Source organism: Mauremys reevesii, linkage group 7 (assembly GCF_016161935.1).
Source record: "Mauremys reevesii isolate NIE-2019 linkage group 7, ASM1616193v1, whole genome shotgun sequence".
NCBI lineage: Eukaryota > Metazoa > Chordata > Testudines > Geoemydidae > Mauremys > Mauremys reevesii.
In genome coordinates, this window is record NC_052629.1 from 114,572,925 (window position 1) to 114,600,754 (window position 27,830).

General features: G+C 42.2%; 1 protein-coding gene across 1 annotated transcript in view; it reads left to right on the forward strand.

Annotated features, from left to right (window-relative positions):
- Nucleotides 1–27,830, forward strand: part of CNTN3 (contactin 3) — a 225,926-nt gene that overhangs the window by 127,111 nt on the left and 70,985 nt on the right. Inside the window, exon 3 of the mRNA XM_039482772.1 lies at nt 5,566–5,658. Within this exon, the coding sequence (XP_039338706.1) occupies nt 5,566–5,658 (93 nt within the window). The remainder of the gene's footprint in view (nt 1–5,565; nt 5,659–27,830) is intronic.

Sequence of the window (27,830 nt, forward strand, 5' to 3'; positions counted from 1 at the left end):
GAGACAGATCAAATAAAAAAAAAACAAAAATAAACAATAAACTAAAATATACTATATAATGGATAATAAAATCAAATAATCAAATAAAAATGAAGCAAACTAGCAAGCAGAGCAAGCAAGCAAGCTGCAGCTATCTGCAAGGCTAATCCCCAAGTGTTTCATTCACAGGCTAAAAAAAGCTTTATCCATCCCTTCCTTCCCTTTCCTTTTTGAGTTCCTTTTTTTTTTTCAGTTTTGTTTTCAAGAGTCAGTGAGAGTCAGTGTCAGGAGTCAGTGGAGAGCCAGATATATATATATTTTGCTGCATGCCTTATTTTGCATATGGCAGTTACCCCTGCCAGTCCAAAAAGAAAAATACTGGTATCCCAAGGGAAGCACCAGGTGGTGTGACCATGCTCACAGTGTGACCTGATGTGCAAGCACAGTGCAATAGCAGAGGCTGAGCAGAGCATACTCCCAGGCCCCCTCTCCCCTCCCCTCCCACCTCCACTACTACTTCTAATTATACTACTTTCTTGGCTATTTGTTTTCTCTAAATGCCCTTTAATCTGCCCCAGCCAGCCATCTGAGTGTGTGGTGTGTGTGTGTGTGTTGTTGTGTTCCACACAACACATTTGTGATATAATAATACATACATATATATAACATTCCATACTATAGAGAAAATAGGATAGATACATGCAGTACAATCAATATAAGTCATATATCCTATATCTTTATATCTCACATATATCTTGCACACACATGATGCATCATCCTATCATCTATATATCATCTAATATCTCTACGGATCAGTATGTGTTGGTGTATGTGTGTGTGTGTGTCTGTGTGTGCTCCAGAGCCACTGCATATCTGATGCAAGCTGCAAACCAATGACTGAAAAACCAATCTGCCTGTAAAGTGATTGAGACTCCAGAAATGAGAAAAAATAATCAAGATATATATAGAGAGAGAGAGTGCCCAGGTTCAGATAGGGCTAGGCTCGCTCACAGATTTTTTTTTTTTTTTTTTTTTTTTTTTTTTTTTTTTAAATTTAATAATAATAATATGAATAATGAGAAGTACATTATTACTGTTGTGCATTTTTTTTTTTTTTAAAAATGATGAAAATGAAAAATACTAAAGTGTAGTTGGTGGTGTTCTTGTGGGGTGAACATCTGTTTTTTTTTTTTACATATATGAATTACTGGAAAAAACAGCTATTGTTGGTCATCCCACTATTTTTATTATGCTTGGCTGCAAAGATTTTAAAAAGTCCTTTGGGCACATCATTGAACATCTGTACATGGTAACTTTTGTGCCTGTCCCCTTTCCAAAGTTGTAAACAAATCTTTTCCCCCTCCTAGCTGATTCCACTTACAGCTCTCTGAATTGACTTCTGTTTGGCCTATTAATTTGTAATGGTGTACTTCAGTTCTTCATTATTGTAAATAACACTCAAATGAGTATCTTGAGAGCAGATCTCAGATTGTACTGGAGGAAAACTGCCATCCGCTGTGAGCTCTGTTTTCAAAATCCAGAGTTGCTGTCTCTGCAAGTTTGTGTTTGAAAGATTTGCTTTCAGATTATTTAGAGTTTACTGGGGAGGACTTCTTTTTTTTACTCATTTCTTTTTTAGGATGGAGTACCAAATTGTCAGCTTGTATTTATGGCTGTTTCTGGCATCATAGATAGATGTAACAGGGCCTGACTGTCCATTAGACCTTGTGTCATCATTTACACCATTGCAAACTGGGTATAAAACATTACTGATCTGGAATTCTGCATTTACTCATGGAGTTAGCAGCATTTTACACCCACTTTGCACAGATATTTAAATGACTGTACAAGGTAGAAGGCAGTGGAGAATCCAGCCCAATATACTAAGGCCCAGTTCTGGTGTCATTACTTAAACAAACTACCATGAACTGCAAAGCTAATTTTGCCTGAGTAAAGTCAGTAGTATCAAAAAGACATCCTCCAGTTCTTCTCTGAGTGATTGCTCATGTGTATTCCACAGTAGGTGTACGTGCTCGGCACATGTACTGGTGCCAGACGTTTTTCCCCTAGCCGTACCCGTAAGGCGGGGAGTGCCCCCATGACCACTGGAGTGGCGCCTGCCTGGCATGCTATAAGGGGAGCTGTGCGCTTCCCCCACCCTCAGTTCCTTCTTGCCACCAGTGAAGATGCATCTGAACTGCTCTGCTCCAGCTTTGCTGCTGCTTGTCCCCAGAACTGTTCGTTCATTCAGCGTTAGTACCTGTGGTTAGTTAGCTGTTCAGTTAGTGAGCCCGGGCCAGGGCATGCCCCGGGCCCTGGGATTTAAGTCGTGCAGCTCTTGTAGGCATTCTATGCCAAGAAGTGACCCGCGCGCAGACTGTTTGCACTGCTTGGGAGAAACCCATATCAGCGAAAGGTGCAGGATTTGCAAGTCATTTAAGTATCTGACCAAAAGAGAAAGGGACATTAGGCTCCAAGCCATCCTGATGGAGTTGACACTGACCCCGACCCCGGCACACTGTTCCGAACCAGTGCCTGGCCCCATGGCATTGGTACGTGTCAACTCTCCAGTACCATTGACCAATTGGCACCACTCCCCATCCACAGGGCACGCTAAGAGGGCCAAGAAGATTCCCTCTTCTCAGTGGCACCGAGGGAAATTTGGGACAGAGTCTAGGCCCATGTCAGGCAGTCCTCGATCCCCACCGGGCCCCAGGCCTCCAACTCAAGCTGAGCAGTGTGGCCTGGCCCCTTCAGAACAGGCCTCTCCGGATGTCCAGATGCCTTCCATGCCTGAAGCCCTCCAGGTGGCCTGAGACATCATGTCCATGCCAGTGCCCGGAGCGCCGCCGATGTTGGCCCCGCGCTCCAGAGGCAAGCCACCACTGGGATCTCTGCAGTCACCTCTGGCCCGGTACTGGTCTCAGTTGAGGGAACATTCCCGACGCCGATCACCACCCAGTGACCGCTCAGGGCAGAGTCCCGGTGGATCACCCTCAATGCTGACCAGACTGTCTGGCTGGGTTCCGTCCGTCCTGTTCTTGCGGCACCACTCGTCCTCAAGGAGTGAATATTGATGGGATCGCGGCGGGCGTCGCCATCGGTCCTCGTCTCAGAGAGGGTACTGCAGTCGGTCACGGCACAGCCTGGGTCTTCCAAGGGCAAGCAGGCAGGGAAAAGGCGATTTTGACGGGACGCTTGGAGGCACCCCACCAGTCCTCATCAGGGATCCACACCCAATACAGTTTCCCTTCTCCAACCAGTGTATGCTTTCCTCCCGGAATGGTTGCGACTAACCTCGGACCGATGGGTCCTCAACACCATTTCCCAGGGCTACACCCTCCAGTTTACTTCCTCCCCGCCCAACCGCCCCCCCCCGACACCCCGTTCCTCCTGGGGGACCTCTCGCACAAAGCTGTGCTCGAGCAGGAGGTGGGGCGGCTCCTAAGACTAGGAGCCATAGAGGCATTGCCCCAGGAGTTCATGGGAAAGGTGTATTACTCCCGTTATTTCCTTATCTCGAAGGCCAAAGGGGGGCTCAGGCCCATCCTGGACCTCCAAGGTCTGAACCAATACATGGTGAAGCTCAAGTTCTGCATGGTCTCCCTAGCCTCCATCATCCCCATTAGGGTGACCAGATGTCCTGATTTTATAGAGACTGTCCCTATTTTTGGGTGTTTTTCTTATATAGGCTCCTATTACCCCCCACCCCCGTCCCGATTTTTCACACTTGCTCTCTGGTCACCCTAATCCCCTCCCTGGATCCCGGGGACTGGTATGCTGCCCTTGATCTACAGGATGCATACTTCCACGTCCACATATTTGAGGGGCACAGACGCTTCCTCCATTTTATGGTGGGACAGAATCATTATCAATTCACAGTCCTTCCGTTAGGTCTGTCCACTGCCCACAGGATGTTTACAAAATGCATGTCGGTGGTAGCGGTCTACCTCAGATGGCGGAGGGTCCAGATAGTCCCCTACTTGGATGATTGACTTGTCAAGGGCACCTCCCAGTCACAGATGAGGGATCACTTGGCACTCCTCCTGTCCACATGCCCCACCTTGGGCCTGTTGGTAAACAACACCAAGTCCCGTTAGTCCCAGTCCAACACCTATAGTTTATCAGGGTGCTCCTGGACGCAGAGTTAGCCAGGGCCTCTCTCCTGCCTGAAAGGTCTCATCGACTCAGTCACAAGGTTCCTGGTGACAACAGCCAGGGTTTGCCTGCAACCCTTGGGTCACATGTTGGCATGCACGTATGTGGTCTGTCATGCCAGACTCAGGATGAGGCCCCTCCAGCTCTGGTTGGCCTCGAAGTTCTCCTAGGCCATGGACAGGATGGACAAGGTCCTCACCATGCCGGACTCTGTGATCAGCTCCCTACGGTAGTGTTCTGCCCCAAACAACATGCTACTTTGAGCAGACTGAGCTGTCCAGAAAGTCCTTGCAACTGTTTGTCGCCTCGGCTGAGCACGTGAGGGGCCAGCCGATTTCCACTCAGCGACTTTCCAACTGGATCACTTTGTACATCCGTTCCTGTTATGAGCTGGTGGGTGTCCCCCCGCCACCTATTGTGAGGGTACACTCGACTCGGGCGCAGGCCTCGTCGGCTACCTTCGTGGCCCACAGCCCCATCCAGGACATTTGTAGGGCCGCCACGTGGTCTTCGGTTCACACGTTCACCTCGCACTATGCGATCGTCCCCCAGACCAGAGATGAGACCAGGTTCAGCAGGGCTGTCCTCCATCATGGGAACGTGTGAACTCCTACCTACCTCCAACAGATATAGCTTGGAATCACCTGTTGAGATATACACGTGAGCAATCACTCATAGAAGAAAAGACAGTTACCTTTTCTTCAAGAAGTGTTGCTCATGTCTATTCCACATCCCACCCTCCTTCCCCTCTGTTGGAGTTGTCTGGAAAGAAGGAACTGAGGGTGGCGGGAGCGCGCAGCTCCCCTTATAGAGTGCCAGGCAGGCGCCACTCCAGGGGTCATGGGGGCGCTCCCCCCTATGGGTGCTGCTAGGGGAAAAACTTCCAGCACCAGTACACATGGCGAGAACGCACTCCTACTGTGGAATAGACATGAGCAACACATCTCAAAGAAGACCAGTTACGGAAAAGGTAAGTGTCTTTTTCTGAACTATTGACTATTGAGTATGAATTTACTGGTGATCAGAGGACGTTCAAATCAGATCCTTAATGTTATTCACAAAATGCTTCATTTCAGATGAAACTCTAGTTACCAAATAGCAGCAAAATAGAGACCTGATTCTAACCCAAGTTACAGTAGTAACACCGTTGCAGTTGACTGAGTTATGCTGGTTTAAACCCAGCATCAGTGAAATCAGATTCAGGTTCGGTATCTATTTAATCATATCTCTGCATAAATAATTCCAGTCCTCATTGTCACCCTTACTCAGTTGCTTGTACTGAGTGGTCCACTGAAGTCAGTGCAACTAATTTGTGTAGTAAATTGCTGCTTGTCCTGCACAAGAATCACAGACCTGGGCCCTCTATGAATGTATTCTTCTATCATTGTATGTGTTCTGATACCCACTTCTCTTTTCTTTCAAAAACAGATCTTGAAAACTTTAAAACTAAAAGAATTACAGTGTCTGTTCGAGAAGGTCAAGGAGTTGTGCTGCTTTGCAGACCACCGCCTCATTCAGGAGGTAAGAAATATTTGCAGCTCTGTTGTTTGCTGCCATCATTAAATGATGCCAGGTTGGAGCCCATTACACTAAATGTGTCAGCACTGTGGGATTATAGAGTAACCACCAGAATTCCCCTGCAGTAGACGTTTCATATATAAATATGCCACCTGAAATCTCTATTCCACAAAAAATTGAGGACTAGTCTATGTAAGGATACTCCCATGCTAGTGAATGATTCCCCCCAACAATATTTATCGTATTAGTACCAGGTGAACAAGCATTTGAAAACCTTAAAGGACCTGAATGCACATCTGAGAACATACACCCTAGTAGACATCTTTAATATACTTCTCGGCAATAATTTCCATTCTTTATAACTTGTCTCAGATGCCTGCGATTTAAAAAAAAAATTCTCCTGTGAGCTAGACGTACTTAGTCAATTATGATTATTATTTTGTGGTTATTGTTTGATATGTATTTATGTTGCAATGGAGGTTAACCAAGTTAGGGCTCCTATGTGCTAGGCACTCCACAGACATACAGGAAATGCCAGTGCATGTCCCAGAGAGCTTATAAGTCAAATCGTGAACATTTTTGGAACTATTAGGAAAGCAATAGATAATAAGACAAAAATATCATAATGCATCCATAGTACACCCACGCCTTGAATACTGTGTGCAGTTCTGGTTGCCCCATCTTTAAAAAGATATATTAGAATTGGAGAAGGTGCAGAGAAGGGCAACAAAAATGATTAGTGGTATGGAACAGCTTCCACATGACGAGAGGTTAAAAAGACTGAGACTGCGGCTTAGAAAAGAGAAGATCAATGGGGAATATGATAGAGGTCATATTCATGAATGGTTTGGAGAAAGTGAATAGGGAAGTGTTATTTACCCCTTCACATAACACAAGAATGAGGGGTCACCTGATGAAATTAATAGGCAGGAGGTTTAAAACAAACAAAAGGAAGGACTTCTTCACAACGCCTACAATCAACTTGTAGAACTTGTTGCCTTGTGATGTTGCGAAGGCCAAAAGTATAATTGGGTTAAAAAAGGAATTAGATAAGTTCATGGAGGACAGGTCTATCAATGACTATTAGCCAAGATTGTCAGGGATGCAACCCTATGCTTCTGATGTTCCTAAATCTGTGGCTGCCAGAAGCTATGATTGGATGACAGGGGATGGATCACTCAAAATTGCCCTGGTCTGTTCATTCCGTTTGAAGCATCTAGTATTGTCCTCTTTCAGGAGACAGGATACTGGGCTAAATGGACCATTGATCTGACTCAGAATGGCTGTTCTTACAGGAGTCCATTCCAAGAAGATATTTATTGACTTAACCAGCTATGCCACTAATGTCCTCTTTCCCTCTCTGCACATCTTGGTAGCCAAGTGTCAAACTCCCTCAATCTTCACCCTCTTCACTTCTGGGAAGGAGATTCTGCTCCCCCGTTTCTCCCACACCTCCACCCACCAAACACACGTATCTTTGCTCCCCTACAGCTACTGGACAGAAAGTTCACTTGTTTTTTGACTGCTGGAGAGGAAGGGGCTGTTTAACTTCTCTTCTCTCTCCCTTTCATTCTGCTGGCTTGAGGGTCTGTATGTGTCAACTCCTGTTCTCTGTCCTGGCTTGGTGTGTGTGTTGGGGAGGATAAACCCCATCATGAGAGTGGGGGTACTTGTTAGGTGGTTCCATGGCTTTGCCTTCCCCACTCTCACACTTGTCATGCAGCTCCTTCTCTCTTCTCACCTTTGACGTCTGCAGTTGCTCCCATGCTTTCAGTACAGAAATGGCACTTACATGTCCAGTTGATTCTCTGCCAAGACACTGAGTATGTAACGTTTACTGCAGATGTAAGTATTATTTCTCACTGGATGTAACACATGCTCGATGCAAAAACAACACATGAATCAGATTTACTTGGATGGGGCCAGTCATGAGAATCAGATTTATCCAGATATGAAATTTTGAAATAAAATGGCCCAGTGTCTCCCACTTCTATTCAGTATTGCTTAAATTGCTGCCAGTCAGACAATCAACACCTGCCACATTGACTGGCAGATGACACCCATCTCAAAAGAAGTAAAATGTGCACTCTTGCTACAGTGACGTCCACAGCCTTAAACATTGTTTATTTCTCTTATTTCTGCTCCTGAACTACCCTCTCATAACACAATAGAAGACTTGGCTGCCTTTTGATTATGTTCTTTGGAAACGTAGGGTAAGTATCATGTTGGCAGCCTTTCCTGGTGATACTACAAGCAGCGCTAGGCCCATTAATTAGCTGAAAGCAATAGCATAAAACTCGAATTTTTAGCTTTTAAAATTTGTATTTGTAGGCACACTATTTAGTGGAAGAGTCACTCACTTCTTATTAGAACAAGATCAGTTCCTTTCAGTGATCCCAAGGGCACTGCTAGCGAGAGTCAAATAGTAATTGTTTACCTGGTTGCCTTTCCAGCCTTGCTTGTAGACCTTGAAAATGTCACTCCATTGAGAGTTGGATGGGAGGGTGCATAGAGAAATTCATTAAAATTCCAGTCTGAGTCACTCTGTGTTGGAATTTAAGAATATAGAATCTAGTGTATTTCATTCTGTTTTGAACAAATTGAGAAACAAAGGACCCCCATGTATGAACTGGATGTAGAAGAGAGAAAGAAAAATCACAAAAAGCTGATGCTGAGGGAAAGGGAAGGAAAAGGTGGATGGATTTACCTGGATTTTGGAATATGCTCCAACCTCCAGTTAATTTCTTGCGGCTCAATGGCTCTGATTCTACAGGAATTCTAATCGTTGATTGATAACCCTTATGGTTAATTTCTGCCCTCTGGGCAGCATTGCTGAAGCTTATGTAGTTATGTAGCTGTAATTAGCCTAAGGAGCAGGTTTTGGTCTTAGTTTTGCTAGAATGGATCTATTTTCATGACAAACAAACTAATAAATCTGACTCTGTCTAAGGAGGAGAAACTGTGATGTGGTGATGCTCAACTAGAGCTAAAACAAATATTCTGATGGACCATGCAATCATAGCCTTTTGCCTCTAATGGAACTTTGTTTTCATGTCCATGTGCATTTTATAATTCCTGCTGTATTTTAAAATGTCTTTGACTAATTGGCTTTGGGCCTCCAATAAGATTCTGAAAGAAACTAGTTTTGTTTGCTTGTTTGTTTTAATTATTGATGTGCAATCACATTTCAGAAGTACTGCAATGTTAAATATTGGATGCTATTTCCTAGGCAAGGTGAATATAAACTAGACATGGGTGAATGGCTGGCATTAGTAATGCAGCGATTTAGCTATTATGGCTCTTTGTGTTTGACATGGCCAAGCAGATGCAGCCTTAAAGGGGCCATTTTACAACTGGCTGCGCTTGCTAAATTTTTCTGTCTTTGAGATGATGTATACTCTGAACTCCTGTTCATTCCTCCCACCCAGTTTCCCCTTTCTTGTTGCTGCGGAGATGGAGCGTTCTCCCAGCTCTCCATAGGAATAGACTAATGAAAACCTATTCCTGCAGATAGACTAATGCTTTTATTACTGATGTCAATCATTCAACGAGGTCATGTACTTTGGCTTCCAATATTTTACAGCACTGTGGAACTTCAGGAATGTGAAAGTCTGAGGTGCCAAACAGGTGATAAAAAAACAGATGATTTTGCTAAGAATCACTGTCCAAAATGACACACAGAAAAAGTGAGAATTCCTGTCATCATCCACAGATGGGATGTGACTTGCATCCAAACTATAAATATTGTTCACCAAAATGGAGGGAAAGACAGCTGAGTTGCTAGTGAGATACCACAACAGAATCAGGAGTTGCTCCTAACATCCATTTAGGATTCCTATACTTGTGAAGAAGCTATCTAAAGCTGTTGGAGGTATGAGAACAAAGTGGAATGACCATAAGAGTAGGATCAGGGTCCCTTTCTAAGCCCTAGACCACAAACAATCCTGAACATTGGGATGGTCAAGATCTGGATCTGAGTTTTGCACCTCCAGCAGATCTGTAAGATTACGTGTCTCTGTGAAGCCAGGTTAATGTATTGCACTCCAGTAACCATTATTTTTTGTGTGATATAGTTGTGCCAAGATAATTGAATTTTTAAAATAAATATTAAATTCACAGCCAAAGTTGTTAATGTTTTACCAAGTGGTCTAATACGCACACATCCAAAAAAGCTATAGAGTAGAAGGAAGCACACAAGCATGAACAGTTTCATTTTCCACCTTTGAATTGGATCCTGACCTTGAAAACACTTACGTATATTTTTAAATATATGAGTAGTTCTATTGGCTCTAATGGCACTGCTCACAAGAAAGGGTAAGCACACGTTTGCAGCGTTAGGTTCTTGAATTGCCACTCAATCTGCAGTTGTTCAGAGACAGTTGATATAAAATGTATTGTATAAAGCCCAACGTGAGTAGTAATAAAGTCAGGTGAACTTTGACTATTTTATTCACACAATGTCATGGTGGTCTGTTATATTTGTGAACATCCATGAATTATTGATCCAGCTCTCCAAGCCAAAAGTTTAATCTCCGTCAGCCAGTTTTGTCAGCATTTCTCTCCCATTGATCTGTCAAATAAATAAACAAATTCTATACAAAACGGTTTAGAAATCTTCATCAAACATTTCATAATATCGTTTTTAGGGTTGTTTTCCCCATGTCCCTACATAGAGAAACTATTCCTCTATTCTTAGTAATTAACTAAGGTGCACAGAGATGTTGAGAAGAACTTGAGGAAAGAACTATTAAATCCTGCAAGAGAGAGAGGGCAAAACACTGTCTGCATGGACTAATGTAGTATCCCCTCACTTCAAATAGAGCTCAGGAAGAACTGAACACTCTTACCATCACACAGCCCATATTAATTTTTAAAAAGTCTGGGTCATCTTGCAAACTCTTAAGCATGTAAGTAACTTTACTCATAGGGTAGTCGCTTTGAAGTTAATGAGATTACTCATGTGATCAAAGTTACTTATGTGCTTTTGTATTTGCAAGCGGAGCAAGTGCCAAGACTTCAGTGGGAGCAGGACTGGGCTCACATTCTAGTTTTGTTTGAATTATTTCTATTGGATTACAGTGGGTGGATGGGAGTGATTTACAATAAATGCTCTTAACTGACTCACCGTGGAACACTTATGTTTCTGGACTTAGTTTGCTAGCTAAGCTGTGCCATGAACTGCTAGTGAATGATATACTCAGTAGCATTTGTGGGAGGATACTTCATGCCTCTTATAATGGACTAGGAAAAGAGGAGAAGAATGTTTTTTACTATAGTTAGGGTAATTTTGGTGTTTGGTATTTGCCATTTGGGGAGATCAGATTAGACGTTAAATTGAATGGGAAACCTTCAGTTTTGATGCATATTGGGGATTTTATTTTTGAGTTCTTTCTTGGTCATAGATCCAACTGAATATTTATATTTTTATAATGATTGTAATGGTGCTTAGTGGGTTGGGTTTTATTTGAAATAAATATTTTGCTGATATAACTGTGTGCACTTCACATCAAATCAATTGTACTTATAGTTGACTGTTGGGTTTTTTGGATAATTAGGATGCTTCATATCAGGTATAATAATTGATTTCCAGATATGGGAAAACATTTCTAGCTGCTGTAATTTTCACTGTAACACCAACTGTTCTGCTAAAACATATTGTTTTTCAGGAATCATTAGGAAATTCTCCCCAGTATACATATGAGATGAAATAACATCTGAAGTTTAGATTTACATGGATTCACAGCTATCTTTTTCATTCATTTTAACCATTAAGGCCCTCTGAAGTCCTTAGAGGGTGTTTTGATCATTTACTGTCTTTATACTATGTTTTTGATTGTTTAGAAAGAGAAACAGTATATCAGATCTCTGGCGTGAATGAAACATGTTAATGTTTGGCACACATTTCACATGTCCACTTAAAAATATTAATAAGATGTTCGTTTTCTCCTGAAAAGGAAGGAAGGAGCTGGCCATTAGGAGATGTTAAAAATGATTTTTTTCTGTACTGTTGTCTTTGTTCCAAAACAAGTAATTGCTGAAAGAGTAATATAGGGACAAGGTTCTGTTAAGCAAATCAACCTCCCAAGTTCATGTAGAGCATTTCCTGCCATCCCATGTGCATATGTATCTTGAATTGTCATATAATTTACATACAAGATTTCTAATGTGCATGAGTTAGATACAGTGATTTCTCCTTAATCTGTCAATAATTTTGTCACTGAAGGGAATGTTAACCATCGTTAGGATCTTCTCTGCTAGGCAGGGAAGGGGTCACATTCTCCAAAGGGCATGGAATTAGTCAGACTGACCAACTTTCTATCTAACTCATTGAGTAATGTGGGCAACAGATAAACTGTGGTTTTTTAAGTTATTTGTGCCTGTGCCCATGACTCTCCTATGATAGGGAGTTTTCTTCTTACAGATAACATTCAAGGTTCACATCTTCTCTTGAAAGTCAAGAACATGGAGACCTGGGAGACGGTTTAGAATGTTGGGGGAGCATGGGCTGTTATAGCAGAGGTAAAGGAGAGACAAGACAGAATTTGGGGCGGGGGGAATCAAATCAGTATCTTAGATGTCTGTATACTAATGCAAGAAGTATGGGGAATAAGCAGGAAGAACACGAAATGTTGGTAAATAAACAAAACTATGACATAGTTGGCATCACAGAGACCTAGTGGGATAATACGCATGACTAGAATATTGGTATAGAAGGGTAATATTGGTATAGAAGTGTACAGCTTGCTCAAGAAGGACAGGCAGGGGGAAAAAGAAGGAAGTGTTGCCTTATATATTAAAAATGTATACACATGGACTATGGTGATGGAAAATAGAAGACAGACTTGTTGAAAGTCTCTGGGTAAGGATAAAAGGGGTAAAATACATGGGTGATGTCATAGTAGGGGTCTACTACAGACTACCTAATGAGGAAGAAGAGGCGGATGAAGGTTTTTTTAAACAGCTAGCAAAATCATCCAAAGCACAGGACTTGGTGGTGATGGGGGACTTTAGCTACCCAGACATCTATTGGGAAAATAACACAGCAAGGCACAGATTATCCAATAAGTTCTTAGAATGTATTGGAGACAGTTTTTTATTTCAGACTGCTACTAGGGGAGAGGCCGTTCTAGATTTGATTTTAACAAATAGGGAGGAACTGGTTGAGAATTTGAAAGTGGAAGGCAGCTTGGGTGAAAGTGATCATGAAATGGTAGCATTCATGATTCTAAGCAATGGTAGGAGGGAGAACAGCAAAATAAAGACAATGAATTTCAAGAAGGCAGACTTTAGCAAACTCAGGGAGCTGGTAGGTAAGATCCCATGGGAAGCAAGTCTAAGGGGAAAAACAAGAGAAGACAGTTGGCAGTTTTTCAAAGAGACATTATTAAGAGCACAAGAGCAAACTATCTCACTGCGTAGGAAAGATAGGAAGTATGGCAAGAGGCCATCCTGGCTTAACCAGGAGATCTTCAATGACCTCAAAATCAAAAAAGAGTCCTACAAAAAGTGGAAACTAGGTCAAATTACAAAGGATGAATATAAACAAATAACACAAGTATGTAGTGACAAAATTAGAAAGACCAAGGCACAAAATGAGATCAAACTACCTAGAGACATAAAGGGTAACAAGAAAACATTCTACAAATACCTTAGAAGCTTGAAGAAAACCAAGGACAGGGTAGGCCTGTTACTCAATGTGGGAGGAAAAGTAATAACAGAAAATGTGGAAATGGCAGTTGTTCTTAATGACGTCTTTGTTTCGGTTTTCACCAAGAAGGTTGGTGGTGACTAAACGTCTAACATAGTGAATGCCAGTGAAAATGAGGTAGGATCAGAAGAGGCTAAAATAGGGAAAGAACAAGTTAAAAATTACTTGGACAAATTAGATGTCTTCAAGTCACCAGGGTCTGATGAAATGCATCCGAGAATACTCAAGGAGCTGAGTGAGGAGATATCTGAGCAATTAGCGATTATCTTGGAAAAGTCATGGAAGACGGGAGAGATTCCAGAACAGTGGAAAAGGGCAATATAGCATCAATCTATAAAAAGGGAAATAAGGACAACCCAGGGAATTATAGACCAGTCATCTTAACTTCTGTACCCAGAAAGATAATGGAGCAAATAATCAAGCAATCAATTTGCAAACATCTAGAAGATAATAAGGTGATAAGTAACAGTCAGCATGGATTTGTCAAAAACAAATTGTGTCAAAATAGCTTTCTTTGACAGGGTAACAAGCCTTTTGGATGGGGGGGAGAGGTAGACGTGGTATATCTTGACTTTAGTAAAGCTTTTGATACTGTCTCGCATGACCTGCTCATAAAAAAACCTAGGGAAATGCAACCTAGATGAAGCTACTATAAGGTGGGGGCAAAACTGGTTGGAAAACCATTCCCAGACAGGAGTTATCAGTGGTTCACACTTATGCTGGAAGGGCATAATGAGTGGGGTCCCGCAGGGATCAGTTGTGAGTCCGGTTCTCTTCAATGATTTAGATCAGAGGTGGCCAGCATGTGGCTCTTCAGAGGTTAATATGCGGCTCCTTGCATAGGTGCCAACTGCAGGGCTGGAGCTACAGGTGCCAACTTTCCAATGTGCTACAGGGTGCTCACTGCTCTGCCCCAGCCCCCAGCCCCATTCTACCCCTTCCCCCAAGATCCCCGCCCCTTCCCCTGAGTCTACTAAGCCATTGCTGCTCCTCCTCCCCACTCCCCACCCCCTTGTCTCTGGCTGCTTACTTGCCATTGAATTCTTTGTTACGAGCTCGCCTGTTTAAGAGAGCCTTTTCTAACAGGCCACTGTCCAGTAGCTGGCCCTATTCATCTAGGAGGCAGAACCAAGAGCAGCCCTGAAATGGCCATTGTTTGGCCTACAGCAGACATTTGCCTCTATCTTACTTCCTTTCCAGTCAGTAAACATTTGTTTGGGGGTAAAGTCGGGGGGCTCCTGTTATATTTTCTCCTGGGTTTTCCCCTTCTCTTGTCTCTAAGGATGTGGTATTTCTTCACATTGCCATTCTCCTTCATTCTTCTCATCCATAATGCCCTGTCCCCTGAGGGGAGAGAGCTGTAGATTGTTGGTGTTAGAAAATGTAATAGACGATGCAAGTCTGACCAGCATCAGATGCCAAATGGGGTGAGAACAGTAGTTGTAATTTCTGCCATTAGTGGCTTCTTCACCCCTAGAAGGTTCCTAAACAGACTCATCTTCATCCTTGTTCTGAGAGCATCTAACCTTTAGCCTTTTTTGTGGAGAGGAGAATCACTGGCGCCAACCATTAGGAAGCACATACTGCTGGAAGAACAACCTCACCCTGCCAGGTACGTACAAGAGCAGTGACTCTATCCTAGCTTGGGAGCTAGGATACAGGATGTGACCTCATTGGAGTTACTCCTTGGTCCTGGGATTTAAAGTGGGAGGTAAGGTAGTCCCTGCAGAAGGTGTGCTGCCAGAGTTTTTCTATCTGCTTTTGCCATTCTCACTCTCCTCCTCCCCTGCACATATCATCGTTATGCATCAGGAGTTGCATTTTGCCTTTCCTTATGATATTGGTAGTTCTGCTGCAGTTTCTTCAACAGGATCCTTCCACGTTGTCCCAGTCAGATTGGCAGAATTGCTGCAACCCAGTCAGAGACCAAGGCAGTGTCAACAAACTGAACATACACATCTTATTTTGTGAAGTTAACTTGTAATTTTTTAAAATGAAGGTTAGTTTTTTTCCCTGCTTAAACTGTTCTAGGAGTACATTGTGGAAAAGGCAGACTTTAAGATCTTATGCTGGAAGAGAGAGGAAGGAGTCTCAATAACTCTGCATAACCTTTATATTGCTATAGCTGCACAAATTATCTTTAACATATGGAGAATGTGAGTAACCCAAGACAACTTGAATAAATTACAAACATAATTGAACCAACAATTGTATACAAGAGAGTATTGACAGTTCTGTTCATTAGCCTCGGGGCAGATATGTTTCTGCCTTGCAGGCAATGGCATAAGTAAGAGAGACCTGCTGATACCTCTGGGATCCTGAGGCATTTGATTGCATGTGGTGGGTGGGCGGTTTGTTGATCACAATCTCAAATTAGCATTTCCACAGCAGTTGCTGTTACTTTAATCCACTGGGCTGCTAAAATGCTAAAACATTATTATCGTTATCAAATACTTTTGTGCGTACAGTTAGGGCTAAATTCCGGTTGCCTTACTCACATGATTAGCCCTGTTGAAGGCACTGTTCTTAATTCATACTCTGCCAACGGGACTACACTTGTGAATAAGGCAAGTACGAGTTTGCCCTGCCTCACTTCCAGCACCAATAGATGCAGTCTTAATTGATAAATGAACGTATATTGAATGATATTGATCATTCTCGCTCATGGCTCATTATTTTAAAGATTTGGCATGTCAATTCAAAATGACGTGAGATCGCTTAAAATAGATAATTTACCGCTCATTAGTTAGTGTGACAAATCGTTCAATGAATAATGTCATGTCTGTTGCAAATTAGTATTTTCACATGCAAAGTGATATTGCCATTTGGAGATCCATAAGTTCCAACAAAATACTTCTTCATGAATAAAATAGTGTGAAAACTCTCCTGTGCTGAGTAAGTATGTGTCAGGAATATTTTCATACCTTTATTTTACCTAACTTTTGAATGCTCAAATACCATTTTGCAACAAAGTACAATCCAGGATATTTTTGTTGAATTTGTTAAACACATCAGACCTTTTTTGTGTGTGCATGTATGCATGTGCAATAGAACTGCAGAATTCAATGCAAATTCTGTTACTGTTATTTGGGCTATAAAGGGTCAAACGTTCAGCTAGTTGCAAATTGGCCTGACTTTGCACACACCCACTTACACCCTTGTAACCAATATTTCACACCCAACTTTAGAATAAATTGCACTTGGCACATACAAATCATGATGTGGAGCACCCGCTTGCTCAATTGCATGCACACCCACTGTAGTAAATTTAGTAATCAAAGGCCAAGTAAAATCAAAGACCACGGCCTTAAAAACTGTGTTCTGTAGCACTTCTTTAGCAGGTATGCCTCTGCCATGTAGAAAAATTGTGTTCTACTTAAAAAATATAAATTGCGGTGGCCCTGATAGTATCATCATCATTTGCACAAATTTCAGATGTCAGCCTGAAATCAAATGGGACCCAAGAGAAATTTTATATTGGTCCATATAAGGTACAATAATACACCTTCACAGCTGGAATTTACATTGATTCTGTGTGTCATGTTTTTTTGTCCTCACCAGCAACAAATCAGTGTTGACAAAGAGAAATAACTCCTCAGACACGCTCTAGCTGTATTCTTCCCTTGCACTAGTACAATCCTTCATCTTTTTCTTTTGACAAAACTGTACAGTGGGTAGAACTGAAAGTAAATCTGACCAAAATCATCATATCTTTATTTGAGTGACGGTTGCACCCATTAGAGAGACAAGGTGAGTGAGGTAATATTTTTTATTGGACCAACTTCTGTTGGTGAGAGAGAAGAGCTTTTGAGCCAAGCAGAGCTCTGCTTCAGGTCTGGGAAAGGAATTCACAGCAAAATGCAAGGTGAGAGAGATTGTTTAGCATGAGCAAGCAGCAAAGAATCCTGTGGCACCTTATAGACTAACAGACGTTTTGCAGCATGAGCTTTCGTGGGTGAATACCCACTTCTTTGGATGCCGAAGAAGTGGGTATTCACCCACGAAAGCTCATGCTGCAAAACGTCTGTTAGTCTATAAGGTGCCACAGGATTCTTTGCTGCTTCTACAGAACCAGACTAACATGACTACCCCTCTGATACTTGTTTAGCATGAGTGGTTAGCACATATTGTAAGGCTCCATTCAAGGAAGAGTGGCTCGTTAACACCTCTGCAGTCATGGGACAAAAAGAGGGAGTTAGTGGGTTATAGATTGTTGTAATAAGCCATAAATTCAGGGTCTCTGTTCAGGCTATGATTTTTAGTGTCTCACAGAGTAATGAATTTAAGTTGGCAGGCTCATGTTTTGAAAATGTTGTGTGGGTTTCCTTTGAGGATGGGGACCGATAAGGCAGATATAGAGTGATCACTTTGTGAAAAGTAAAAACAACGAGGAGTCCTTGTGGCACCTTAGAGACTAACAAATTTGTTTGGGCATAAGCTTTCATGGGCTAGAAAAGAACCCACTTCATCAGATGCATGGAGTGGAAAATACAGGAGCAGGTATAAATACATGAAAAGACAGGAGTTGCCTTACCAAGTGTGAGGTCAATCGAATGAGACAATTCAATTAACAGTAGGATACCAAGGGAGGAAAAATGACTTTTCTAGTGGTAATGAGAGTGGCCCATTTCAAACAGTTGACAAGGTGTGAGTAACAGTAGGGGGAAACTAGTATGGGGGAAATTAGGTTTAGGTTTTGTAATGACCCAACCACTCCCAGTCTTTATTCAGGCCTAATTTGATGGTGTCCAGTTTGCAAATTAATTCCCGTTCTTCAGTTTCACGTTGGTGTCTTTGAAGGGTTTTTTTGGTTGAAGAATTGCCACTTTTAGGTCTCTTATTGAGTGACCAGGAAGATTGAAGAGTTCTCCTAATGGTTTTTGAATGTTAGAATTCCTGATGTCAGATTTGTGTCCATTTATTCTTTTGTGAAGAAACTGTCCGGTTTGTAAAAAGTGTGCACCCACAGGCAGAGCCAGTAGCTCCTCCGGTGCAGCTGTTCTGGCCCCAGCCCTTCCACAAAACTACGTCTCCAGGGGTCTGTACAGCCCCGCCAGAGGTTACAGCTGAGGGCGGTAGAGCCGAGCAGGACCTGCTGTCGGTGTGGGCCCGTCGGGCTGCCCTATGTACTGCTCCTTTCACCACTGACCTGAACTGCAGGGCTCTCCCAGGAACTGCAGCAGCGACAGGAGCTAAGCATGCAGCCACTGCTCCCAGGAGCCAGCACCCCATGCCAGCAGCTCCTCCAGCACGGCTGTTCTGGTACTGCCTCCAACCCTGTCCTCCAGCAGGGCTGCACAGACCCCAGGATGCGCAGCTTCGTGGAAGGGCTGGGGGTGGTACAGGCCATGTCAGAGGAGCTGCTGGCATGGGGCCACCCGGCAGCCCCACATTCTGCTCCTTTCACCACTGCGGTTTGGAGACACTATGCAGAAGTCTGTACCCAATGCAGCAGGAGGACAGAGCCCCTCCAGGGAGGGGATGGAGAAAGTGCGGGGGCTGGCGGGAGGATGGGGAGGAGTCACGTGGGGACATCAGGTGTCCCCCTTTAGCTGGTGCCCCCCTCTGTATCCCTCCCATGAGTCGCCTGTGCCCATGGGTGATACAGTGGTTTTGTCTTTTATCATTTTCCTGTGGGAGCTCATTCGAGAGCATAGTTATCTGTCTGGTTGCACCCACGTAGTTGCTATTAGGGCATTTAGTGCACTGGATAAGGAACACCACATGTTGTGACAGGCAAGCGTAAGACCCAGGGATCTTGAAAGGTGAGTAGTGGGGGGTGTTGATCATTGTAGCAGTAGAGATAAGTCTGCAGGTTTTGCATCTATTGTTCTGGCAAGGTCTGGTGCTGCTTTGAGTTGATGTGTCCTGGTGTGTGGGGAGTGTGCTTCTGATGATGAGCTTGGAGAGGTCGGGTGGTTGGTGAATGCCAGAAGTGGAGGATCAGGAAACATTTCTTTCAGGATGGGGTCACCAATGTGTATGGGATGTAATTGTTTCATGACAACCCTTATGGGTTCCAGTGTGGAGTGGTAGGTGACAACTAGGAGTGTATGGTCAGGGGGCTTTATTTCTATATTGAAGCAGATTCTCTTGGGGTATTTGGGTAGCCTGTCCCTTGATGAAATCTACTTCTCTGGTGGAGTGTCCTTGTTTGGTGAAGGTGGTTTTGAGTGTGCTAAGGTATATATATCCCGGACTTTCTTCTTGGAGCATATTCTGTGGTATCTGAGTGCCTGGCTGAATGCAGAGTTCAATCCCGGATCCAATACGATTCAGTATTTTCATTAATGTCTTGGATAATGGAGTGGAGAGTATGATTATAACATTTGTGGATTACACCAGCCCAGTAGGGGTTGTAAGAACTTTGGAGGACAGAATTAGAATTCAAAATGATCATGACAAATTGAAAAATTGGTCTGAAATCAGGAAGATGAAATTCAGTAAAGACATATTCAAAGTACTACGCTTAGGAAGGAAACATCAAATCATGGGGAATAACTGGCTAGGCAATAGTGCTGCTGAAAAGCATCTGAGTCATTATAATGGTTCACAAATTTAATGAGTCAACAATGTGATGCAATTGTGAAAAGGGTGATAGCATTCTGGGGTGTGTCCTATGTAAGACACCGGAGGTAATTGTCCCACTCTACTCGGCACTGGTGAGGATTCAACTTGAGTACTATGTACCATTATGGGCACCACACATTAGGAAAGATATGGATAAGTTGGAGAGAGTCCAGGGGAGAGCAACAAAAATAATAAAAGGTTCAAAAAAACCTGATCTGTGAGGAAAGGTTAAAAAACAAAACAAAACTGGGTATGTTTAGTCTGGAGAAACGAAGATTGTGTGGGGACCTAATAGGTCTTCACATATGTGATGGGATGTAATAAAAAGGATACTGATCAATTGTTCCCCATGTTCACTGAAGGTAGGACAAAAAGTAATAGGCTTAATCTGCAGCAGGGGAGATTTAGTTTAGATATTAGAAAAATCTTTCTCACGATAAGAATCGTTAAGTTCTGGAATAGGCTTAAATGAGGTTGTGGAATCCCCATCGTTTTTTAAGAACAAACACTTCTCACGGTTGCTCTAGGTAGACTCAGTATACTTGCCTCAATGCAATGGGCTGGGTTTGATGACCTCTCAAGGTCCCTTCCAGCCCTACATTTCTATGATCCTATTATTCTATGTGATAGACACTTTCTACACTCATAGAGATGCATTCCCTGTCCATAAAAGCTTATGACACAGATGAGTATTTCAATTTTGGGAGAACGGGGACTAGACGGTAACACTGTTTTAAATGCTTCTCAAAATTTGAAATTCACAGAGGCCATTTTGTACATTAATAGAAAAATGTTTGATGTAAAATCTCTACTCTCATTGCGCAAAGGAATATGTGACTTATTGGATACCTCACATTCCATGCTTTTCATAAGACGTTGTTTGGACATTATGCATAGATGGTGAAGGATGCTTTTGTGGCTCGATGGGACATTAGAGGTTGATGGTGCTACAGCTTACCAATAATACCCAGTGTTGCCAATTCTCATGATTTTATTGGGAGTTTCACATTATTTCTTGTAATTAAAGCTCCACCTCCTGGAGTCAAATGATTACATGAGATTTTCAGTTTTCATTTTAAAAAATAAAGCAAGTTTCTAACCTTTGTGTTTGTTGAGAAAAATTGAAAATATAACCTGAGTGCACTCCAGTTGCTAACCATAATGCAAACCAAAAAGAACCCAAAATGTATTATTGTATTGAAATCTCATTTTTTAAGCCCATCTAATGATTTTTGGGGTGCTTGACTCATGAGTTTTGAGCACTGGAGGTTGTCAGATATGCTGGAGACACTGTGTAGTGTGCACTCTGGGGTGTAGTACCACCTGCTGCCATTGGGGGGAGTGCTGGTGGCCCTAGAGCTGATTCATTCCCTGGAGGCTACAATATACAGGGTTCCAACTAGAGATGGGTAGATAAGAGTCCCAGTAGCACAAGCTGTACAAAGCTGAGGAAGGAGGCAAGGAGTGGGGCTAATTCCGTGGGAGCAGGCATTAGGGGACATGTACAGGGATCCTTGTAGCCACAGTGAGGAAGATCACAGGGTCTCCCTGGCACATATTGCCTGATGCCTGCTCCCAGAGTCCTTCCCTGCTGGAGCAAGTAGAGATGATCTCTGAGATGTCGGAGTGTGGGGCTCCTGAGGGTGGCGGGTGTGAGGTAGAAGAGTGAAGAGCTCTGAGGCTGTGGGCGAGTTTTCTGAGCTTGGGATGTTTATTGGGGGCAGGGTGGGGAAGAATGAGAGGCTGTAGAGGAAGAGCTGGGTTGGAAGAGGAGAGGAATTGGAGAGAACAGTGAAGGGATCACACAAAAGAGAAGTCAAATAAAAACTGTTTTCTCCTGTCCTGCCCTTTGCTGTAAAGCATCCCTGTTTTTTTCTGATTGAAAAGGGAGGGGACGTGGGAAAAGGTACCCATTTTTCTTCCCACTTTCCCACCAACATCCCTTATCTCCCTGCAGATTGCTTTGGCTTTCCTCACCCCCTTTAAATACTCTGGTACAGTGCCCCAGTCTTTTCCTTTCCATACGGAAGGTTAGGACAGGATAGCTTACTGCCTGCAGCCCTACTAATGATTTTAGGGTATCAGTTACCACTGGTGAGTAAAATAGTGGATATAGTTTACAGTTTTTATTGGGGTTATGCCAAGCAAGTCCTATTAAATCAATACAGGATTATTAAATGACGTTTGCCATGTGCGTCCTATTAAATACTACAGCAGTACTTTGAAAATTTACCCTTAGATAATTTTCATTAGTTTATACAGCTAACATGTAACATTAATAAGAAATCAGATGTGGTTTAGCTGAGGAATGATCCAAAGCATTATCTTTTTTTATCTTCAAAATTATTATAGTCAGGAAGTAATCTGAAATACTTTCAACCATTGAAAAAGCACAACAGAGTTGTTTTTAAAAAAAAGGATGACGACGCTTGGAGCAATTAAAATATAAATTTGTGTGGAGGTGATTAAAAGAACAATTTGTCATTTGAAGTAGATATGGCTAATGGGTATGTGTTTAAATATTGCTTTCCGAAGCAGTTTCTTACCCTAAAAGTATACACAAAAGAAAGAATAATATGCTCAGAGTCGGTTCATTTTTGAATGGCGTTGCTAGTCTGAAACAATTAGTTCAGAAAGATGATAAAGAGAAACTAATACATCATCCCCTCACAGCTACAGAGTAAATGGAATTGGGTTTTTATTCAATAGTAAAACCCAAATGTATAAAAGCATTTTGTTAGACCTTTTCATTAGCATTTTAGTTTCTCTCCGTGTGGCAAGGAACATTTAACCTGTCAGCCAAGGAGCGCTTTTATGTTACAAGGTCACAAGTTTCATCCCTCTTTGGGATTTTTCACTCCTGGCCTACATCTAAATGATTGCAGTGGAAGCACTGAAAACTCACAGATCTCATTCCTTCTGTTAGAATACAAGGAAAGAACATTGTTGTGGGCATTCAGTTTTAAACGAATGCTAGCTAATTATCAAATCCCCATGTGTCTGAAGAGGCAAAGGAGAACAAGCAGTGCCAAATTGCCAAGTGCTTATGTTGTTTGGATTTTTACTTACCTTGTGTTATATGCATATGAGTATTAATAAATATTCTAAGTGAATGAAAAGACGGTTCTTGAAGATAAATGTGTAATGAGGGAGAGCACAGACATGTAGTATTATTTTTAATTGCAGCCACATGCTGCTCTTTGAAGGTTTTAAGAAAACTTGGCGGGGGGAATGTAATGTTCTGTTATTACTGAGTGCCCCCCACCCCCATTTTTTCAGCTGCTTTTGCTAAGCAAATCTATCCTTCCAATAGAGCAGACACAGAACTGGTCTTAGAAGGGTTTTGCAACAGGGACAAAAGGACACGGATGATGTCATCAGGCTGCTTTCTACAGTTTTCACTGTGAACTGTTCATCTCTTCTGTGCTAATTGGCTGTCTGCTCCAAATCCCTTCCCTCACAGTCTTTTCAGTTTAGCCTCACTCCACTTGCCCTTCATCTTCTTCCCCCCAGACCTATCCTCCCTTACCCCCTGTCTGTCTTTCTGTGTAGCTAATCCACACCCAACAAAACCCAACCTAGAAAATTAAAAAAGGAAATAAAAACAAAAAATCCATGGCACTAACTTAACATTTGCAAACTGTCCCTTTTATGCCCTTTTCCCCTGTCCTCTTTCTGTCTTGTCTATGTAGACTGTGAGCAAATCAGAGCAGGAACTATCTAGTATTCTGTCAAGCATCAGGGGGTAGCTTTAGCAGTGTCTGTTTTGTGAAGGGCTCACATAGGCACTTGGTCGAATCACATCACAGCCTCTGCATATCCCATGTGCAAGCAGAATCCAGTCTCTGGAAATTGCCCATCTCTTCACTGCAATTTGAGCTCAACCTCTCCATGGCTTTTTCTAACTAGGTTTAAGTGACTTTTGGTGTGAGCTAAAAGAAGTTTCCTAAGTCCTGATCTCTCTTCTACAGTGCCTCCGCGGGATGTGTATTGTGCCCATGCTTTGGTTTTCTTGTTAGTATTTCATTTGACTTTATCTTGTTGGATGTCTTCATTGTTCTTGATAGTTTTTTGTTCTAGCTCTTTTTGGAGCACACTGGGTGCTTGGAGGTGGGGACTGGACACTTTATGAATACAGTTATGATGTTTTATATTATGGCACCAGATTAATACACTAAATGAGCTCTGAAGAGACGAGTGTGGTGCTACCCATTTATGAATGAGTGGGGAGGTGCTAGAGGTCAAATGGGTAGTGCTGTTACTGGAAAATCAAGATCAACTCCTTCTTTTCCCCAGGATCAGACATGAGGCTAGATTATTTCTTCAATTTCACTTCACATAATACTTTAGTTTGAAGCAAAAGACTCAATTTCAACCAAAAAATGCATTTCAACATTCTTACTAAGAATTTAGGGTTAAACATTCAACAGGTTACATGGGTAATTGCTCACACGACTTTCATTGTTTTGTTTTTATGGGAGTTGCATGCCTAATAATCTGCATAACGTGCTGAAAATTCATCTTTTATATTTTATCTGCAAAACAATTCACTTTTTATGCCAGAAAGATTAATGATTTACATTAGTTTCAAATCAAAACATTTCCTTGGTACTCTGGGGAGTTTGTGTACAATTTCCATATTCTGTGTAGTTGGAAACAGCATGATCAGATACGAATTTCCATCATGCAATAGAGGGAAGGGCTACTAAAATGATCAGAGGAATGGAAAATCTATTCTATGAGATAAGAATTAGCGAGCTTGGCTTGTTTTTAGCCTAACAAAACAAAGCCTGAGGGGAGATAGGGTGGGACTCAATAAATACATCAGAGGATAAATACCAGGCAGGAGTGAGGGAAACAGAATTAGGAACTCGGGGAGAGCCGGGGCGGCACTGGCACCCGAACCATGGTCCCGCCTCCCGAGACCCCACCGCCCACTCCGCCTCGTCCCTCTCATAGCTCTCTGCAGCATGTGGCATGGTCATATATTGGTTTAAAGTAGAGTAAATGGTGGAGTCTTTGTAACTTGACATCTTTAAATCATAGTTTGTGGACTTCAGTAACTCAGATGTCCCAATTTTATAGGAACAAAACCAACAGATAACACAGCATAGACTAACAGACTGTGTGAATACCCACTTGGGTGAATACAAGCTGAAGTGGTTCTGACCACGAAAGCTCATGCTGCAAAACGTCTTGTTCTCTATAAAGGGTACATTAGATTTTTTTGCTGCTTCTACAGAACCAGACTAACACGGCTACCCCTCTGATACTTGACACCAATTTTATAGGGACAGTCCTGATTTTGGGGTCTTTTTCTTATATAGGCTCCTATTACCCCCCACCCCCATCCTGATTTTTCACACTTGCTGTCTGGTCACCCTAACTCAGCCAGAGGTTATGGGATGTATTACAGGAGTGTGTGGGTGAGGTTCTGTGGCTTGCGACGTGCAGGAGGTCAGACTAGATGATCACAATGGTCCTTTCTGCCCTAAAGTCTATGAATCTAAATCAAAATGTAACTGAAATCAACCAAAAGAAGTGGGCAGCATAAATAATGTTGTTAGGCTTTAAAAAGAAAGTCTCCACATTTAATTTGTACAAATGTAATGAGAAGGGGAAAGGCCACAATTATTTTATCCACTTAATCTGTGCCCCTTGTGTTCCTAAAAGGGTAATTTTTTTGAAAACACTGCACAGGGGTTTCTATTTGGTAGATGTGAGTGGGGATGGTATCCAGTAATGGTTCCTGTTTCACTTTATTGTTGATAAAATAACCACATGCATGAGCACAATTCTGGAAGCCCCACAGAGCTGCTAATTCAGTTTCCAACTAAAAGTAATTGGGTCTGTTTTCCTTTTTCTGTCATTAAGAGTTATGAATGCTCAAGGAATGCAGTGTCAGGCCCTGATTGGAAGTACGCTTTGTTTGCACTCAGCCTGTTGTGAGTCCTTGTCATATATGCAGTTACTCAGGGCATCTCATTTAGGCAAGTGGCAGACATGACCGGTAACCCTTCTACGCACACATCATACATCATTTGAAAGCTTATTATGTCTACTTTAAGATGAGGTATGATGTGGATCTGTCAAGTGGTGCCTTTATCATAGTAATGTGGATAAACAACGACATTATCACTATGTTAAAATGACTTTTTGATATTTACATTAGTTTCTGTTAGTTTAATGACTATATATTATTTTAAGACATAAAATTGGTTTATTTGTGACCTCAAAGCATTGCAACAACAATCTTAAAATCTAATAAGAATTTGTACAGGTATCATTGAAATCTAATAATGCTGGTGACATCATCATCATCATCTTGTTCATCACTATAATCTCTGGAGAGTGTGTGGGTTACTACAGGCTTCACTGCCTTGGCATGTACACAGTTCTGTGCAGGGACCATTGTTCTGACTGCAGGCACAGTTGATATTGCAGCAACCCCTATGGGCATAGGCATAATTTAGATCTTGTAGAAGTTCTGATGCCGCTGGGTCCTTGAAGAATACAGGAAGTAATTCATCACATGTTTTCCCATCTATGTTGCAATGGTGATCCAATATCTGGTTTATCTATGTGTGACGACATCCAAATCTTTGTTTGCTAAGATGCTCTTTTGACATGCTCTTCAAAACTGTCCTCATGGGTGGGAGTTTGGCCTGTGACTTGTCCTTTTTGATGGCTAGATTGTGGTGCAAGCAATTCAGGTCTCTGTTGGTCTCCTTTTCTTTCTCACTCAGGTCATACAGCATTGCTACCAAGTTCCTTGCAGCAGAAATTGCAGCTTGTCCGACACTCTCCCCTAATTTGGCAAGATCTCTGAAGCAGTAAGATCCCATTGTTTTGACAACATTAAACACATGTTTTTTTTTCAATGCTAGATAGGGATGACACAGGGTTGAATCTTTGAAATGCATGTACAGCAGGAAGTATGTTGCAGAAGTCAGGAGTGAGTGCATCACAAATTGCACGCATAGGTCTGAAAATATATTTGTCAGTCGTGCTAGTAATGGTGCCTGTTTCAATCCACATGTCCGTATGTTTCATTTTTGGAAAGTAGTAAACATCAAGGACTAAAACATGTATCAGGTGACCTAATTACTATGGATCCTTTGACACCAAGAGACCCTAAAGCCATATTGGCACATATAACATGCAGAAGCATCCTTGTGTCTGTTTCCTCTTGAGTATTATACAAGGTTTGGTCTTCAGCATCTGAGTGGGTGAAGAACTTTGCTACTTTACCATTGGAAAAGCCTCCAGGAGGAAGAAATGTTTGTGCTGGGTGTGTTCCTGCACACTCAGGTACATTTTGAACCATATAGTCATAGAAGAATTTTCACAGGGTTGTTGTCAAACATTTTAAGGACTTTGACTATAAAATTAACTTTGTCAGATCTTTTTAGGATCTGTCTCAAATACTCAGCAGCCTATTCATAGAATATGTGGAGTTTGTCTCCATCTGTACGAAAGTTGTGGAATCTCTCATGTACACTGTGGTTTCTTTCCTGCATGCTCTCAGCTCATGGATTGTTTCAGTACAGTGCTGTGATAACTTCGGAACTGTTCAATACTATGCACGCCTCAGCTGAGAAGCACGTTCTCCGAATGTTTTCTGAAGGATGATATTCATTGCTAGCTGAATTATATTCCTCTTGATCTATCAACCAAAGAGTGAAAGCTCTTTATCAGGCTCACTCAGCAGAAGAACATCCACTAAATATTTGGATGACTTAAGTTCCTGCTTCATTTACTTGCATCTAGGGTAGCATCAGCTAATGTTATTGCACCACATAGAACAATGATAGACTTGCCTTGTCCATGCTGTTTATGGAATGAAATTGCAGAACCCGTCTTTTTCTAATCTTGCCTGTAATTTGCTACTGGAATT